Source organism: Mesocricetus auratus, unplaced genomic scaffold (genome assembly GCF_017639785.1).
Source record: "Mesocricetus auratus isolate SY011 unplaced genomic scaffold, BCM_Maur_2.0 Super-Scaffold_100004, whole genome shotgun sequence".
In the NCBI taxonomy this organism is placed as follows: Eukaryota; Metazoa; Chordata; class Mammalia; order Rodentia; family Cricetidae; genus Mesocricetus; species Mesocricetus auratus.
In genome coordinates this window covers 36,961,139-36,977,450 of record NW_024429189.1, presented here as the reverse complement: position 1 = coordinate 36,977,450, position 16,312 = coordinate 36,961,139, and the positions used below count along the sequence as shown (strand labels likewise).

The 16,312-nt window shown below is 44.5% G+C and overlaps 1 protein-coding gene across 3 annotated transcripts in view; it reads left to right on the top strand.

Annotated features, from left to right (window-relative positions):
• The window catches only part of Stk39 (serine/threonine kinase 39), a 273,394-nt gene that overhangs the window by 50,634 nt on the left and 206,448 nt on the right, over positions 1-16,312 (top strand). For all 3 annotated transcript variants that reach the window (XR_005877175.1, XM_021232850.2, XM_040745499.1), the window contains exon 2: positions 13,742-13,854. Coding sequence is in view for 2 of the 3 variants with exons in the window: in XM_021232850.2 (XP_021088509.2) it covers positions 13,742-13,854 (113 nt within the window). In the remaining variant the exon portion in view is untranslated. The remainder of the gene's footprint in view (positions 1-13,741; positions 13,855-16,312) is intronic.

Below are 16,312 nucleotides of genomic sequence, written 5' to 3'. Positions count from 1 at the left end.
AAACACCTATACATGCAGAATATTTAAATTGCATCTTTTGGTTTGCCACCGAAGGACACCCATGAGAACGATGGGGCTGTTCTTACTGAAGTAACTCCTTGCTGTGTGAAGTGTCTCCTTCTCAGTTCCCCTTTTCTTACTCCCTGCTTGGGAGAGAGTGGCAGCCTGGTTTCCAGAGAGACTCCTTCCTGCAACCTACAGGCTTTCCTTTTTTTCTTTTGGATGTGGTATTGGAGGTCGAGCAAACAATGTGTGGTAGCCACTCTTTAAAATTGTCACCTGGAGCATGCTAGTCATGTTTTGTGTTGGATGGGCCAACACGGGAGCAGTTTGGGGAAGGAGAGAGAGAATAATGGCTATTTGTTTATCTAAAATGCAGTGGTAGCCTGTAGAAACAGTGGTTACATGTTCTGTTTTAATTCCCGAATGCTTTCTTTCTGCAACTGTCTTGCAGTCCACCACCATCAGCAAGTGCTGTGACTCTAGAGACTCTAGATCACACACAGCCACAGTCCAGCCACTTTCTTCCTCTCGGCTGCCTGTGCTCGTGCGCTCGCCAGCTGGTACTTGCCCATGTGTGGCGCCTCCTTAGTTCATCGTGCTCTGTCTATCAGATTGTGTCATGTCCCACCTTACCTCCACACAGGACCCCACAGTGACCATTGTGCAATATAAGCCAGACCTTGCGGCTCCCTGTATGTAATGCACCAAAGCATTCTTGTTTCTAGGACTCCGTGTGTGTTGTGTCCTGCCTACCTGCCTGGCCATCTTTTCCCGTTTACCTATTAAAAGAGCAATTTAACAAGAACTTATCAATCTAAATCAACATAGCTATTAAAAATAGTAACAAATGAATAACCACTTGGCCACGAAAACACGTGTCATCCTAACATCTCTTGGCAGAGCACAGCTTAGAGGTGTGCCACACGTCTGAGTACCTGGATGCACACTTTGAAGAGTGTAGCTTCCACATAGGAGGGCTGGGGAGATGGCCAGATTGTAACGTATTTGCTATCTAATCATGGGAATGTGAGTTCGGATTCCCAGCACCCAGCTAAGCTGGGTATAGGTGATGGAGAGATGGCTCGGCAGTTAAGAGCACTAGCTGCTAATGCAAAGACCTGAGTTTGATTCCCAGCACCTCCATGGCAACGCATAAACACCTGTGATATCAGTATTCAAACTCTCTTCTGGCCCTTGTGGTACCAGGCACACTCAAGGTGCACATATATACTTACATACATTGTTATTCCAAATTAAATAAACTTTAAAAAAAGCTCTAATCCCAGTGCTGGAGGCAGCGACAGGAAGAACCGAGGGCTTCTTGCAGCCAATTAGTGAGCCCCAGTCTCAGCGACAGATACTGTTCTTTAAAACAAGACTGTCCTCTGGTTTCACATGTACATACACACAGTTGCACCTACAACCTTACATGTAAGTTGTTTTTTTTTTTCCTCTTTGTCCCTTTGTCCCTTGTGCTTTCCTGCTCCATGGTTGGAACTTTGGGGAGAGAAACTCAGGTTGCAAGGGAGACCAGAAAAACAGCAGTTCAGTTCTGAAGACAGTTAACTCTGATGCTGAGGTAAGGAAGGCAGTGTTAGGATGACTGGACTTCTCTCTCTTTTTTAGCAAGTGCTTTTTGTTTTATATATATGCACTAGGAGCGGGCACCAAATCTCATTACAGATGGTTGTGAGCTACCATGTGGTTGCTGGGAATTGAACTCAGGACCTTTGGAAGAGCGGGCAGAGCTCTTAACCAGTGAGCCACCTCTCCAACCCAGGACTGCTCTTTGTAAAGAGTAGCTCTGTCCTTGAGCTGGGGAAACTGTTTGGTTCCTTGCTGCTTCATGGATATAGTAGCTAGGGATGTTTAGTTAGCTGAGAACTGGACACATTTCATCTTGGACAATTACTCTTTTCTCCACAAAGGAAGTTTTTTTGTGTAACAATTGCCATGTGGTCATAATGGTTATTTTCAGAGCCACCTACCAGCCATGGGATTCACAGAGAGGGCCATTAAAAGGAACCGAACAGGAACGGGGCCTCCGCAGGATCAGAAGTGATTGTATGGAGGTGTTGGGAAGGCACATTCTCAGGATGTAGTGCTTAAGGCCCCTTTCCTCTGGGCTTCCTGTCCTTCCCTTGGTTAGGACTGAGGGTGTCTGCAGTCGGACTGCTCTAAGCAATATTGCCTTGGGCAAGTTACTGCTGTGCCTGCACCTGATTCCTCAATTAGAAAATGCAAGCAAAAGACAGCAGTTACCTACCTCTCTGCAAGGCTCTCTGTACCAACTGTCCTCATGCATTCAAGGGTAATAATACAGAAATTTGGGTCTGCTCTGGCAGTGGTGGCCCATGCCTTTAATCCCAGCACCCGGGAAGCAAAGACAGGCAGATCTCCGTGAGTTCGAGTCTAGCCTGGTCTACAGAATGAGTTCCAGAACAGCAGAGGCTGCACAGAGAAAACCTGTCTCGAAAAACAGAAATTTGGATGTGATACATTCTTGTTAAACAGTGCCCAGGCTGTCGCCATTACTATGAGTATCCTAGACACTTGAAGTTATGGGCACGCCAATGACCTTTGAAAGAAGACCTCCAAAGTTTAGTCCTTAGAGGCTGACAGTGAGGTTCATGCTTAGCCTATAGGTCCTAATGGACTTAGCTGGGAGAAAAGACCCTCCACCCCCATTATCCATCATCTACTTTTGAGACTCTGCATTCCTAGCATTGTGCTCAGTCAGAGTTCTGGTTTCTTCCTTTTGACACAAAATCAGTGTGCATGGGAGTAAGTACTCTTTCTGTATTTACATCCTTCCCATTTCCAGATGACTTGAGGCTGGAGCAGTATGGAACTAGAGGCCACTGCCTTCCTGTGCCTCTCCAAAGTGGGACAGTTGTGCCTTTTGGCTTTTGCCAGTGGGCGTATCTGTTTATCTGTGCAAACGGTAGTGGACATTCCTCTGTGGAATGTTGGCCTCCAAGTGGTTGATTTAATCAGTAGAACAAGTGGGTTTTGCTGGGAGGAGCTACTGCCCCCTCAGCAGAACAGGGAAGTTTTCAGTCCTGCCAGAGGTTGGGTGAGGACTTCATTATGACCCTTTGCTGAGTGTAAAAATGAGACGTTTCTCTGATGAAGTATATCCTGAGACAGGAATGGAGGGTTGTCGAGGCCCTATGCCTGGCACCGGGTTCCCCTGTTAGGAGTTTTTCACTTAAGTCTCTTGTTTTTACTAATGTGACATGCTTCGTATGGCTCTGCCCTGTTGCATACTGGTTCCATCTTTAAAGTGGGATGGTCCCAGCCTATTCTGGCAGAACCTGGCTCCTCAGGGTAAGGTATGCCGCATCTCCTGACTCCAGAACTGAACAGGATGTTGTGCAAATGAGAAGTGCTTTTAGGCAAGTGGCTTCCAGGGCTTGGCACTCAGAGTTCCCTGCTGCGTCCCCAGAGCTCCCCAATTTGCAGAGGGGGCAGTGCAGAGGTAGAGTTAGCATGGAACTGGGTTGCTCTTCCTCTCCCTGTGTGTACCCAGAATGGAGCACCGCTCTACCTCCCTTGTCTTTAAATGGTCTCCCCAGCGTTGGGATGGTACGTGCTTCACCATGACCGGAATACTTACAAGAGCCATCTGTCTTCTAGCTGGGTGGTGGTTTTCTAAGCAGTGCCTGAAGGACCACGAGCATTTAAGTGTCGGGATGAAGGGTGCCGGGCATCGCTGGGAGCCTTGACAAAGTGGCTGGCTCTGCTTGAGGTTCTCCAAGAGGGCTTCAGCCCAAGTGCTTCGTCATCAGTCCCTGGAATATGTTGTCTTCCCGTCTTCCTCCATAGCAAAACCGGGTGCTGTTTGCTAATGAAGAGCTTGTGTGTTTCACTGTAAGAAGTCGTCTCAACTTCAGATTTAACCTTCCTACGTGAGTGCTTCAGACTCTTTCTATTTTCTGGTACTGGTGCCTGGAAGCCTCACACATGCTATCGGATGTATCCCCACTGAGTGTGCAATGTATTTTTGGCAAGTAATCATACCCACAGAGTGGTGTGAGTACGTGTGTGTGAGCGCGCACCACATATGTGGTGCCTTCCATATATTGTTTAAGAAGAAAAAGAACCGGGGAGTAAATCTTGGTCCTAATCACAATGAGTTGGGTGCAGTTTAGCAGCATCATAACATATTTAGCAATCTGAACGTTTAACTCATGCTTAGTGTTTTTATAGGTGACCCTAAAAATGGTGCTTTGTGTTGAAGACTGTTAGACTGTTACCCAGTTTTCTTCATGGCCGACAACCCAGTCCATGTGCCTCCTGCAGGAGAGTTGAGCGTAGCTAACCCTTCCAGCTCTTCACTGGTTGTGTGAGTGTAGTTTGAAACCTGAGATAAGTCTGTGTACTTTTTTCTAGCTTGATTCCATGCCCCAGCTTCCCGCTATCTCACTTAAAATCAGAACCTGGGGCTACTTTGTGTTTTTCTGTGGCAATAATTAGGCGTTTGCTTGATGAGTTCCATAGAAGGGCCACCTTGCTTGGTTGAGGACTGTGACCTCTAAATGCTTTGCCAAGCTGGCTTGCTCAGGAAGGTCAGAGGTGAAACATAAGGACATTTTTCAGTTTCCGTCTGTCTCTCTGCCTCCCTCTCTCCTCTCTCCTCTCTTGAGCCTTTTCATTAATTTGCCAAAGGCATAAGGGGATATATCAACCAGCTTGCTATGACATACACTGGGTCACTCATGTTTGTGGCTACATTGGAAAATGTGGCTTTGCTATGTGGGACTCCTCACAGCCTCCTGGTATTGCACATTCATGCAGACGGAGCACCCGTAGAATCTGCTTTGTACATCAATGCCTATAGCAACTGACTTGTGATACTTTTCTTCCAGTTACCCTTCTCTATGAGTGATTTGCGATGCCACTGTGTGTTCCTCGCTCTGTGAGGCTTGTTCCCTGCATGAAAACAATAGGTTGAGTTGAAGGCAACATATAGTAAACCAGTTTGGGCTAGTTCCCTGAAACATGGTCATACTGTGTCGAACCATTTGCAGTGTGATAATTTTGATTGGCGTACTGGGGTTTATAAGGGTATTTTCATGTACACATGCAATGTATTTTGAGCATGTTCCACTTATAAACCTTAAAATCTTTTGTCTCCCTGTCCCTCTTTCCATTGGTCCTCTTCGTTTTCCTAGTCAGTTTTGCTTCTACTTTCATGTCATACAGATATGTGATCCCACATGTGCAACATAATGGCATGTCATATTTCATACATGAGATACATGATTTTATTTTCATGTCATTTATATATGACTTTATGTATCTATATAAAATTCAGGATTCATGAATCATAAAAAATATGCAGTTTGTCTTGAGATTGACTTAGTTCCCTTAATCTCAGTCTTCATTTGCATATATGTTGTTGGAAAGAATATGATTTTGTTATTTATGATTTACCCTGGAGGCTCAGATGAGTTTATTTACATCTGTCTAGTTTGATTTCACACCCCAGGTTCCTGCTTTCAGAATCTGGGTCTACTTTTTTCCCCCCTGTGCTTTAACTACATGGTTTTGATGAGTTTAGCACTTCTGAACACTGCTTTAGTACACATTGCTGTGCAGATGTCTCTGTGATAGGCTGTCGGCCAGTATATGGAGATGGGTGAAATAATAGGTCTAGTTTTCATTTTGGGAGGGACCTCCATGCTGATTTCCATAGTGCCTGGGCTGGTTCACATTCCCACCAGGACTCCATAAGAGTTCCCTTTTGCCATTTTCCTTGCCATCATTTATTAGTTGTTTTCTCTCTTGACTGCCATTCTGACTAGGGTGAGTTTGGAATCTCAGTGTGAAGTAGTAATTCGCATTCCTCTGATGGTTAGTGCTGGTTGAACATTTTTTTCACACGTTGATTGGCCAGTTGTAGGTCATGTTTTGTATTTGTCTGTGTTTGTGTGTGCTTGTATGTTAAGGCCGGAGAATATCACATGTCTTCCTCAGTTGATGCCCACCTTAGGTTTTGAGACAGAGTGTCTCACAAACTTAGAGTTGATTGATTTAGCTAGACGGGCTAGCCAGCAGAGGTCCTCCTTTCTAGGGCTGGGATTACCTGCTCCTGCAGTTGGCTTTCTTGACATAGGTGCTGGGGATCCAAACTCAAGTCCTCATGCTTGTGCATCAAGTAATTCACCAGCTGCGCCATCTCCATCACACATCAGCATTAGCTGGCATGTCCATAGGTTTGCTTGCTTTTATGTTTCTTCATTTTTTTCCAGTGCCTTGTGTATCCTAGGTCCTTACACCTGTATTTAGTAGGTTTTCACCTGCTTTGGAGGATGCTTCTTCACCTGATTGTTTTCTGAGCAGAAGTGTTGAATTTCATGAAGTTTAGTTTGTTGCTATTGTTTCCTGAGCAAATAGAGTTCTTTCCAGAAAGCCCCAGATGCACCCCGAGGTGTTTTCTCTACTTTTTTCTTTTGATAGTTTCAGCATTTCAGGTCTAGCATTGCGGTCTTTGATTCATCTAAAGTTGCTGTTTGTACAGGGTGAGAGATAAGGATCGGGTTTCACTCTTATATGTGAAAGTTTAATTTCCCAGCACCATCACACCAGTTACACAGTCATTTTTCATCCAGATAGATGACAGCTTTATGTGCATGACCTAATAGATATTTTAAAATTTGGGCCATCAGGTAAGAGTGGTTACACGGGGGAAACCAAATACCAGTCTTATTTTTAAGCAAAATGTGGCCCAAGAACAACTTCTTCTTGACTCAATGCTTTTATGTTGAAAACAGCAACAACAAACTCAACACCAACCTTAACAATTGGGGAGATCTGACATAAATTTGACTTTGCTGTTTTTCTGCAAGTTCAGACAGTCTTTCCAGGCTAAGTGGCTATACCTCTGTAATTCTCACCAGTGTGCATCCATTCATCAGCATCTTCCCTGGTCAGTTTCTGGTCGTCATGTGACTGGTTGGCTTGGTGTGCTGTAAGGTTGGATATAAATAGAACAGAGTAAGCTGGGCAAGGAGGGCTGGAAGAAAGCATGTGAGCCAAAGCCATTTGTTTTGTGTTCTATACACCACATGCCAACACTTCTATAAAGAAAACCTGATATGGCTCTGGCCTGTGCCCGCTGGCAGAGTGGGTATATGGCTGATGGAACATAATTAAAGCATCCTTCTGTGTGCTGGGAAAGGCTCTAGCCCTTATTAAAGTTTGGCTTGGTGTTCCTCATGTTAGTAGAGTGTGATGATAGACTCCTTTCCAGTGGCCATCGTGAATGTCAGAGCTAATGCCATGTCCAGCCTCAGCCTTGCAACTTAGGGAAAGTTGTTACTGGGAAATCAACTGCATCCTGACTTTAACATGAACTAACTTAGTTGTGGAATAAGTGTGTACCTGTATGTGTGTGTGTGTGACTAGATGTAACTGGTTATTAGAGGGAAAGATATTGTTTATTATAAGAGATACTCTTTTAGCACAAGAGCTGAATAAATTAGGATGCATCAATGCCATGGAATATTATACAGTATTAAAATGACAAGTTGATGGGATACCATATGACCTGGAAAGACTTCCTTAGAGAGCAATGCTAGCTGTCCTGGCTGGTTTTGTGTGCCAACTTGACACAAGCTAGAGTCATCGGAGGGAAAGGAGCCTCAAGTGAGGCAATGCCTCGATGAGATCCAGACGTAAGGCATTTTCACAATTAGAAATCAATGGGGGAGGACCTAGCCCTTGGTGGGTGGTGCCATCTATGGGATGGTGGGCCTGGGTGTTACAAGAAAGCAGGATGACCAAGTCGTGAGGATCAAGCCAGTAAGCAGCATCCTCCATGGTCTCTGTAATGCTCCTGCCTCTAGGATCCTGCCTTGCTTGAGTTCTTGCTCTGACTTCTTTCAGTCATCAATAGCAATGTAGAAGTATAAACCAAACAAACCCTTTCCTCCACAGCTTGCTTTTTGGTCATGGTATTTCATCAAAGCAACAGAAACCCTAACTCAGACACTAAATTTTAGTTGGGGCTTATCATGTACTGGACACCATTCCAAGAGTTTCCCATGAATTAATTTGCTAGATCCTGACAACCCTCCCTTTAAGCTGGATATTCTTACCACCGTCTAACAGATAAGAAATGGAGGCATGGAGAAGTTAAATAATTCATCTAAGGATAAACAGTTAATATGGAGTAGCATTAGGGTGTGAACCTATGTAATCAATAGTCAAAGATGATTTAAAGTTGTGTCTTAGGATACAACTAAAGTTGATTACATCAAGTCTTGCTGTAGAATAGTAATTCATTAGTTACTGCTGCTGAATTCACTGAGCGATCTTTTACCTGTTAGGTTCTCCTGTGAATCATGTTGTCTCAGACATGAAGAAGCATTCAGCCTTTTGCTTTTAGAGCTCTCTCCTTCCCTTCAAAGCAGCAAAACCTTCCTAATGCTAAGCATTGTTTCTAACACAGAAGAGCTTTGGCCTGTGTCTCTTGCGTGCTATAGACATATAGCCTGTAGTTAAAGTTGGCCTTTTTCATGGTTTGCAGGGAGTAGTGAGTCCCAGCAGAAGTGCCTTACATTTACTGGGTTGCTGTTTTCCAGAGATGTGAAACATTATGCTATTTAGCCATATAAGTAGCTTGTATGAGTCCTTTAAGGAAGCTGAAGTTTAGACATTAGTTCTGAAATCACAGAGGGGCTTCATACCTTGGATGAGTAGAGTCTTCATTGCGGTGTTGTGAATGTGAATGATCCCACAGGTCCATATGTTTAATGCTTGGTCCCCGGTTAGTGGAACTGTTGGGGAAGGATTTGGAGGTGTGGCCTTGTTGGAGTAGTGTGACCTTGTTGGAGGAGGTATGTCACTGGGGTGAGCTTTGAGGTTTCAAAAGCATATGTTAGCCTAGGTGTCTGTCTACCTGCTGCCTGTAGATCAGGATGTAAAACTCTCAGCTACTGCTCCATCTCATGGTTGTCTGTTTCCTGATGTTCATGGACTCACCCTTTAAAATTGCAAGCAAACTCCCAAATACATGCTTTCTTGACAAGAGTTTTTTTGGTCATGTGTCTCTTCCCAGCAATAGCACAGTGACTAAGACAGTCATCTAACCTCATTTTTAATGATCTTGCTAACCTAAGATGTAGAAACTACAGTGATTTACCAAAGGCCCTCAGGTGATTCTTGCCTCTGGTCATTGACTTAATTAGGTCAGAACTTGTAATTAGCCTGGCATTCACCATAGGTGTAAGTGAAAAAGTGGCTTAGAATAGACACTAAATGGCTTTGTGTCAGTCTTTCCTGGAAGCTGTAACAAAATATCATAGTTCAAGTGGCCTGAACCACAGACTAAAATTTACTTCCATAGTTCAGGAGGCTGGGCAGTGTAGCTCAGGGTGCTGGCCTACATGTTTTCTGTGAGTCTGTCTTCCTGTTTGTAGACCCAGTCAGTACCTTTCCTCTGGGTGGGGCGAGAGGAATGAGAATTCTTGCTTGTCAGTTATGCTACTAATATGATACTGATGAACCTTAGTTTTCTATACCACCCCCAAAGCCCTTTTTCTAAGTTCACTGTGGGTTGGGGCTTTTACCGTATGTATTTGTAGTCTGTAGTGAAAGCTCAGTCCACTGCAGCTGCCCAGCTCCGTCTTTATTCTTCATAGGGAATGGTCTCCTAGGATTTATCCCGCTTGTATCAGGAGCATTCACCTTTGGACTTTTATCTTCTAGTGAATTGCCTGCCACATGGTAGGGTTTTAGTTACTGTTTGCTGATGAATTAATATCAGTGAAGACCTCTTGCTGCCTTTTTGTGTCTGAAGTTTTCTTGTGGCTGTTAAGCCTAGGCTTTCCAGTTAGGAAGCCAGGGACTGGTGTTTCAAGGAGTTGTTACTGGGTTAGACTCTATGAACATTGGATTATATAAGGGAAATACTTCTAAGTTAAGTATGAAGAAATAATGTGCAGGGTGATGGGGAGGAGAAGGAAGTCACAGGGGACACCCACTAAGACACTTCTTGTGGTTAAAGAAGAAATTTACATTTCATTTCTGATTTTCACAACAGCAAAGGAAAGAATAATATGTGTCTAATTTTCTCTTAAGTTGTTTAGGAATGAGACATTTTTGTACCAGCACTACATACAAGGAGGAATTTGCTACATGGGTCATAGAATTAAGAGCTTTGACCATACTGTTCAGATATTTCTGGCAACACTGATATGATATATGTTTTTTAAATATAAGAAACACCAAAGACTGTGTTTCTTAGGGACTTTTTGAATCCAAAATTATGACACTAAATTACATGTCCAGGAAGTATTTCTTCGGGTAGATCAAAGTGTGGGCATAGCTATGCAAGTTTCTGTTGATCAGCTCAGTCCAAGCAACAGTACAGATGAGGAGATGAGAATACACATCCACCCAAAGACTCACCTGTACCCTGGTCAGGAGTTCAAGGAAACGGCCACTGTCTACGATCACCATAATCCTGGAATATGCTTTGTAGACCAGGCTGGCCTCGAACTCACAGATATTCGCCTGCCTCTGCCTTCTGAGTGCTGGGATTAAAGACTAGTGCCACCACTGTCCAGCAATAATTTCTATCTAAAGCTTAAAAGCTGTTCTCTGCCTGGAATTGCCAAAGAAATGAATTGAGATACATAGACTTAAAACTGGCTGAAAAGACAGAAAGAATTTTTTTTTTTAAGTATGGCATGGGCCAGCATCCTATAGAATGTTTTAATTCACTTTGGACAGGAGTCTGGAATAAAATGAGAAATGTTCAAGGCTTCTTGGTCTCAAGGATGACAGGTATTAGAAACACACCATCAAATAAATATTAGTGAGTCGTAGTTGAGCGCTGAGAAAAAGCTCCATTGACCATTTCCCTTGCTTCCACTTGACCTCATACTGCTAACCCTTGTTTATCTCCTGGATTTCTAAGCCTACATTTTAAGGTTTCCTTTTCATCTGTTCAGCAAAGTACCTACAGATCCTTAAAGCAAAACTGTCTCACTGTTTCTAAATGGGCCCTTGAAAAGTTGTTAGGTCACCTCTTCCTTTGGTGACAAAGCATGGAATTCCTTCTCCCCTGGGACTCTCCACTCTGGTGCAGCAGGCTTCCAAGTTTTAATCACGACTCACAGTAGAACACACTTTGAACCAGAGCTACATAAAGCTGTTCTCACCCCTCCTTGGCAAGCTACATTCTGAAGCTGCCTTCCAGAAGGTACTAGCCTCCACCCACCCACAGAGTTCATGACCGGTGTGTCCTCGCTGGCATTTTGGAAACAAACAAACAAACACCAACCGTCATGCCTTGTTCTGGAGTCCTAAGCCTATGTTTTCAATTATTTCAAGAGGGAAAAAAATTCCCTTGTCTTCTGCCTCACGGTGAGGGGGTAGACTTGGTCTTTAGAATGCCCACTCCTTTCAACTTGGTTCTTGATGCCTTTTGCTGTAAAAGGATTTCTCTGGATTCAGAGTGAAAGGTCCCAGTGTTCAGGAGATGATTGTATCCTTTCTTGCTAGCGCAGTGGATTTCTGCCATATAGTTTCATATTTGCCCTGTAGAGATAAAATGCAGTAAGAGTCCCATAGAGCGGGAGACTTGCCACTTCTGCTTTTCCGAATTCTCTTTGAGACAGGGTTTCTCTTTATAGCTTCGTAAACCAGGCTAGCTTGGAACTCACAGAGATCTGCCTGCCTCTGCCTCCCAAGTGCTGGGGTTAAAGGCATGCACCACCACCTCCTGGTGCTTTTTCGCATTCTTGTTTGTGACTGCATTCTTGAATGTGTTAGTGGAAGTCTGGGATTTTAAGTCAAGGGCAGATGGGAAGGGCTGTTCAGTCCTTCCTGGGAGCTGGCCTGCTTTCTGTTCTTCAATTGCACTGATTAGAAACTACTCAGGATGGTGTTTTAAGGGTGCAAGAGCAGGGGCTGGAGAGATGGCTCAGAGGTTAAGAGCACTGACTGCTCTTCCAGGGGTCCTGAGTTCAATTCCCAGCAACCACATGGTGATTCACAATCATCTGTAATGAGATCTGGTGCCCTCCTGGCCTGCAGGCACACTTGCATACAGAACACTGTATACATAATAAATAAATCTTAAAAAAAAAAAGAGCCGGGTGGGAAAACTGGCTGGAGAATGTTATGGCACACTGCCATCAGCTAGGTAAAATGTTTGGTTGATTTTTCTGCTGGGTCCCAGGCCCACTGCTTACCAGCTACTTAGCTCTTTCTCCGCGGCTCCCTTCACTGACTCTTGTTCTCTTGTTTCTGGGGGATGGAAAACACGTTTTGCTATCAGCAGGACTCTTCTGTAGTGTTTAACTTGGTATATGGAACATTCTTCATTGAAGCCAGCTCTAGGGGCTGTGAGACCAATGTGGTGGGACTGAGACTCATGTAGCCCTGGGTTTGGGAGAGAGGAAGACCGTGTCCCCACAACAGTGCTCTTCCTGTATTCTCGCGCCTTTTCTCCGGGTCGGTTCTCTCTGGTTGAGCCACTGAGTACTGAAGAAATACTCTCCTGGCAAGGCCAAAGCAAGCGAGGAAGGGCAGGCTGTGCTCTGGCTTGTGGGAAGTAGAGAAACTGCACAGATGTGGGCGTCTGGCACCCTGACTCAGATCCCAGCCCAGGCACTTACTTATTAGCTATGTGACCTTGGGCAACGTTGCCAGGTTCCCATTTTCTCACATATAAAATGAGGCCGATAATAAAAATGTACAAGCTTTAGCGGGAATTTTATGGCTGTAACGCTACTGTGCTGTGGGTGGTCAGCGCATGGGGTTCACACAGGTTGGGCCTCTTGAAGGGAGAGAACTAGTTGGGAGCACTAGGCTCTACCTCCAAGTCCCTAGGTCAGCAGTCCCCAGCTGACGGGGACCGGGGGCGCACACCACCTTTCCTAAATCAGCTTTTATGGGTGGACGTTAGAGTCACCTCTGTCCCCTTTTGTACAGTCCCGGGGTCAGGCTGTGTTCTCTCATTGGACATCTAGGAGTAGGAGGGAGTTTATGTGACTGCGATACCATTGCTTGGCTTCATCTGTGGAATTAAGATGCCTTGCTCTGGGGGTCTTTTGCCCCGATGGACTCTAAATCTGATCAGAAGGTCTTGGTGTTGTGCCACAAGTCATTACCCCTCTACATTCCACTTCTATAAAACATGGATAACAGTGTGTCTCCCTCGTCTTTTAGGAGTTGGAGTGCATTAGCTAATGATCAAGAGACCTTAAAAACACAAAGTTCCCGTGCATGCCAAGAGCTTTTGTAATTACATACTTGCATTATTTTGCTTGGCATCCTGAAGAGCTGCGTTTTAGACATGAGGATCCTAGGGCAGATTTCTGTTTTTCTAATTGCAGAGCAAGAACTGCCCCCCCCGAGTGTTCAGGAAGCTAAATCTCAGGCAGGACCTGCTAGACATCCTGAAGCACCCCAGAAGAACTGCACTGAAGTGGAGGGCGAGCCCGAGATAGAAGTATAGTTGAAGGGATTCAGGACCTAAGGGTCATAACCACTTCAAGCAGAGCTGTGCTTGCATTGCCTGTCCCTGTGTCCTCATAGGGACACCTGGAAACCCTCCTCTAGAGAACCATTTTATGACTTACTCAAGGGGCTCCTTGAAGATGTCATGCGTAATGTTTGAATACGTTCAGTCAGAGACTTGACAGACATTTAAATAGAGAGGTGCGTAAGCAAGGTGAGCTGGTGCCTTTTGATAGCTGATGTTTTTATTTTGTTACAGGTAGCGGAGCAACTGCTGTGGTCCAGGCAGCCCTATGCAAACCCAGGCAGGAACGTGTAGCCATAAAGCGGATCAACTTGGAAAAATGCCAGACGAGTATGGACGAGCTGTTAGTGAGTATAAGGGAAGGGGTTGCCTGCTGCCTGCCCTCCCTGGCCCCGGGCTTGTCGGGATGGAGGGGTGTGGGTGGGTGGTGTTTCTCGGGAGTCCCCACACTCCTCTCCTCTCCCCCGAGTGACCATTCTCTACCACATGAAAAAGTGGCTGTGATACACAGTGTTCAGGCTGCACAGCCCCATTGGTCTCAGTGTGACACCAAAGGAACACATCCCGTGCTCTGAACTGAGGTCATGTGATTTCTGACCCCAGAGTTCAGATGTCGGCCATCTCCTGGGACTTACCTAAGAGTTCGTGACACAGCTATGGGTTCCTTCAGAAGTACTTTTAGGTCATTTCTGCTTTTATAAATCACAGAATCGCACACAAATTTAGGTTTTGGGTTTTCCTGCCCCCTCTTTTGTGGTTACCTGGCATTTGTCATTTGAAATGAGGCGCTTACATAAACACCTGGAGCTTGTCGGTGTGGATCTGACTATAGCAGTAGCATTGGTTGGTTGAAGGAACATTTGCTTTGGGATTAACTGACTCATTATTAAATGAACAGCTTAGCAAATGGTTATTAGTTACCCAGCAAACTGTGAAGGGTTTTAGAGTATAATCTCATAAATATAGTTGTTGTTCTGCCTGCCAGGTTTTTTTTTTTCTCCCTTTTGGCCATTTATTTCAGGATAAAACTGCAGTGGAGGAGTTAACCGATGGGTTATCCCAACGCTAATCCCAGCACAAATATTAGTCCAGCAGCACCATACAAGCTACAAAGTATAATGACAGTTGGCTCCACATAAAGAAGCCCTTTGTTTTATTCTACACTGGGAATGGAATGCCATTAACAAGAGCTTTTTGTCTCTCCTCAGAATATAGCTTTTATTTCAGGCTTAATTACAGTACACTATAGTATAAATTAAGTTCAAGGAGAAAGCTGTACTTTTCCAGATCTTCCATTTTAAATCAGATTACACAATGCACAGATCTCCCTGGGATTGAAGCAAAGGACTGCCAGCCAAAGCCCAGATTAAAGCAAGGGCTTCGGCAATTAAATGTTAATTTAAAAACATCACTCACTTTCGTTTTTTTTTCTCCCCCCTCTAGAAATTTCAGCTGTGCATTGCTTACATGGGCATTGCTACTGCGTAGGACTTAATCTGTTTCTAACTGTAGTGACCAGTACAATTGTGCCTTTGTCATTTACCAGTCTTCAAGGTCACCTTCCCTGAGTGGAAAAAGCATTGAATAAAATGTGGGGAAAGTTGGGTCCTGTATTAGCCACTAACTTGTTTTCAACTTTAGTGGCATTGCCTAATAGCTTTGGGTCATTTTAAGAGAGAGCTGAATTGGAGGATTCCGGAGGTCTCATGTGAGTCTTCAAATTCTGCGGCTGTGCGTGAGGGTGCATATTTTTTTTCTGTATATGAACTATACATTAACATTTACACATTGTTTGAAATGCCCCTCAAGAGCTTGCCTGTAATGTTTGCGTTTCATGGCGGTGCTCTGTTGGGGCCCGAGTCACCTTTTGACTACCAGCTGAGTATTTAGAGTGTGTCCAGTTTGAGTGCCTTGCGCTGCAGTCTTGGGAGCAGCTTTTGGGCTGCCCTGGTGCTGTGGTCTGGTCTCTTTCAAGCTCCTGGCTAGCCAGGGCCATTGGTAGCTTTGTATCACAGTTGGAAAACAGGTATGATGGCCCAGTTAGGGCTAGATTGGAGGCCCCAGAGACTTCCTCGCTCCAGTCTCTTTCTTCCATTTCTTAGGACAGTAAGCCTGACAGTAAGTATACCATCACAGCCTGCAGGCAACTTCACTGTCTGGCTAGGGGCTGGGCCTTTTACTCCTTTGTACTTGACTCCATCGGTCTTTATCAGTTTTCTGTCAGCAGTGGTCAATTTATTCTTCTGACCTCTTTTCTCTCACTGTAGTGCCCAAGCTGCATAGAATACATGCATACTTATTTAAGTATAATAAAATAAATGTAATAAACATAATAAAATAAGATTATGGAAATTGAAAATTTCATGCCAAACTAATAAATGTATTGCTTTGGTCTTTACTGCTTTGAACCTTTGCTATTAGTGCTTTGGTTTTTTTCAGAGCGGGTGGGAGGAATGGCTCTGGTCCTTCAGGATATACTTGGATTCCTAATTTCTTTTCGCACAAAAATAATTAAGGATTTAGAGTTTAGCCTGCCCAGGGTCATCAGTATAGCCTGCTTTTGTGGTCCAGATGATTGACACAGGCGCTTTGTGTGGAGCAGAGATGCTGTGCCCTTTCGACCTCCAGTACTGCCGTTGCTTGCACTTTTATTATTCCTATGGCTTCACATTTTGGCAGTGTTTGGACATCCGGTATCCTATTAATCCTTTAATTCCATGAGGGTGTATTATCTTCACGTTGGGGCACTGCATCATCTCACAGAGGGTGCCATGTGTTAACTGGAAACCATTGTTCTTAGAAGAA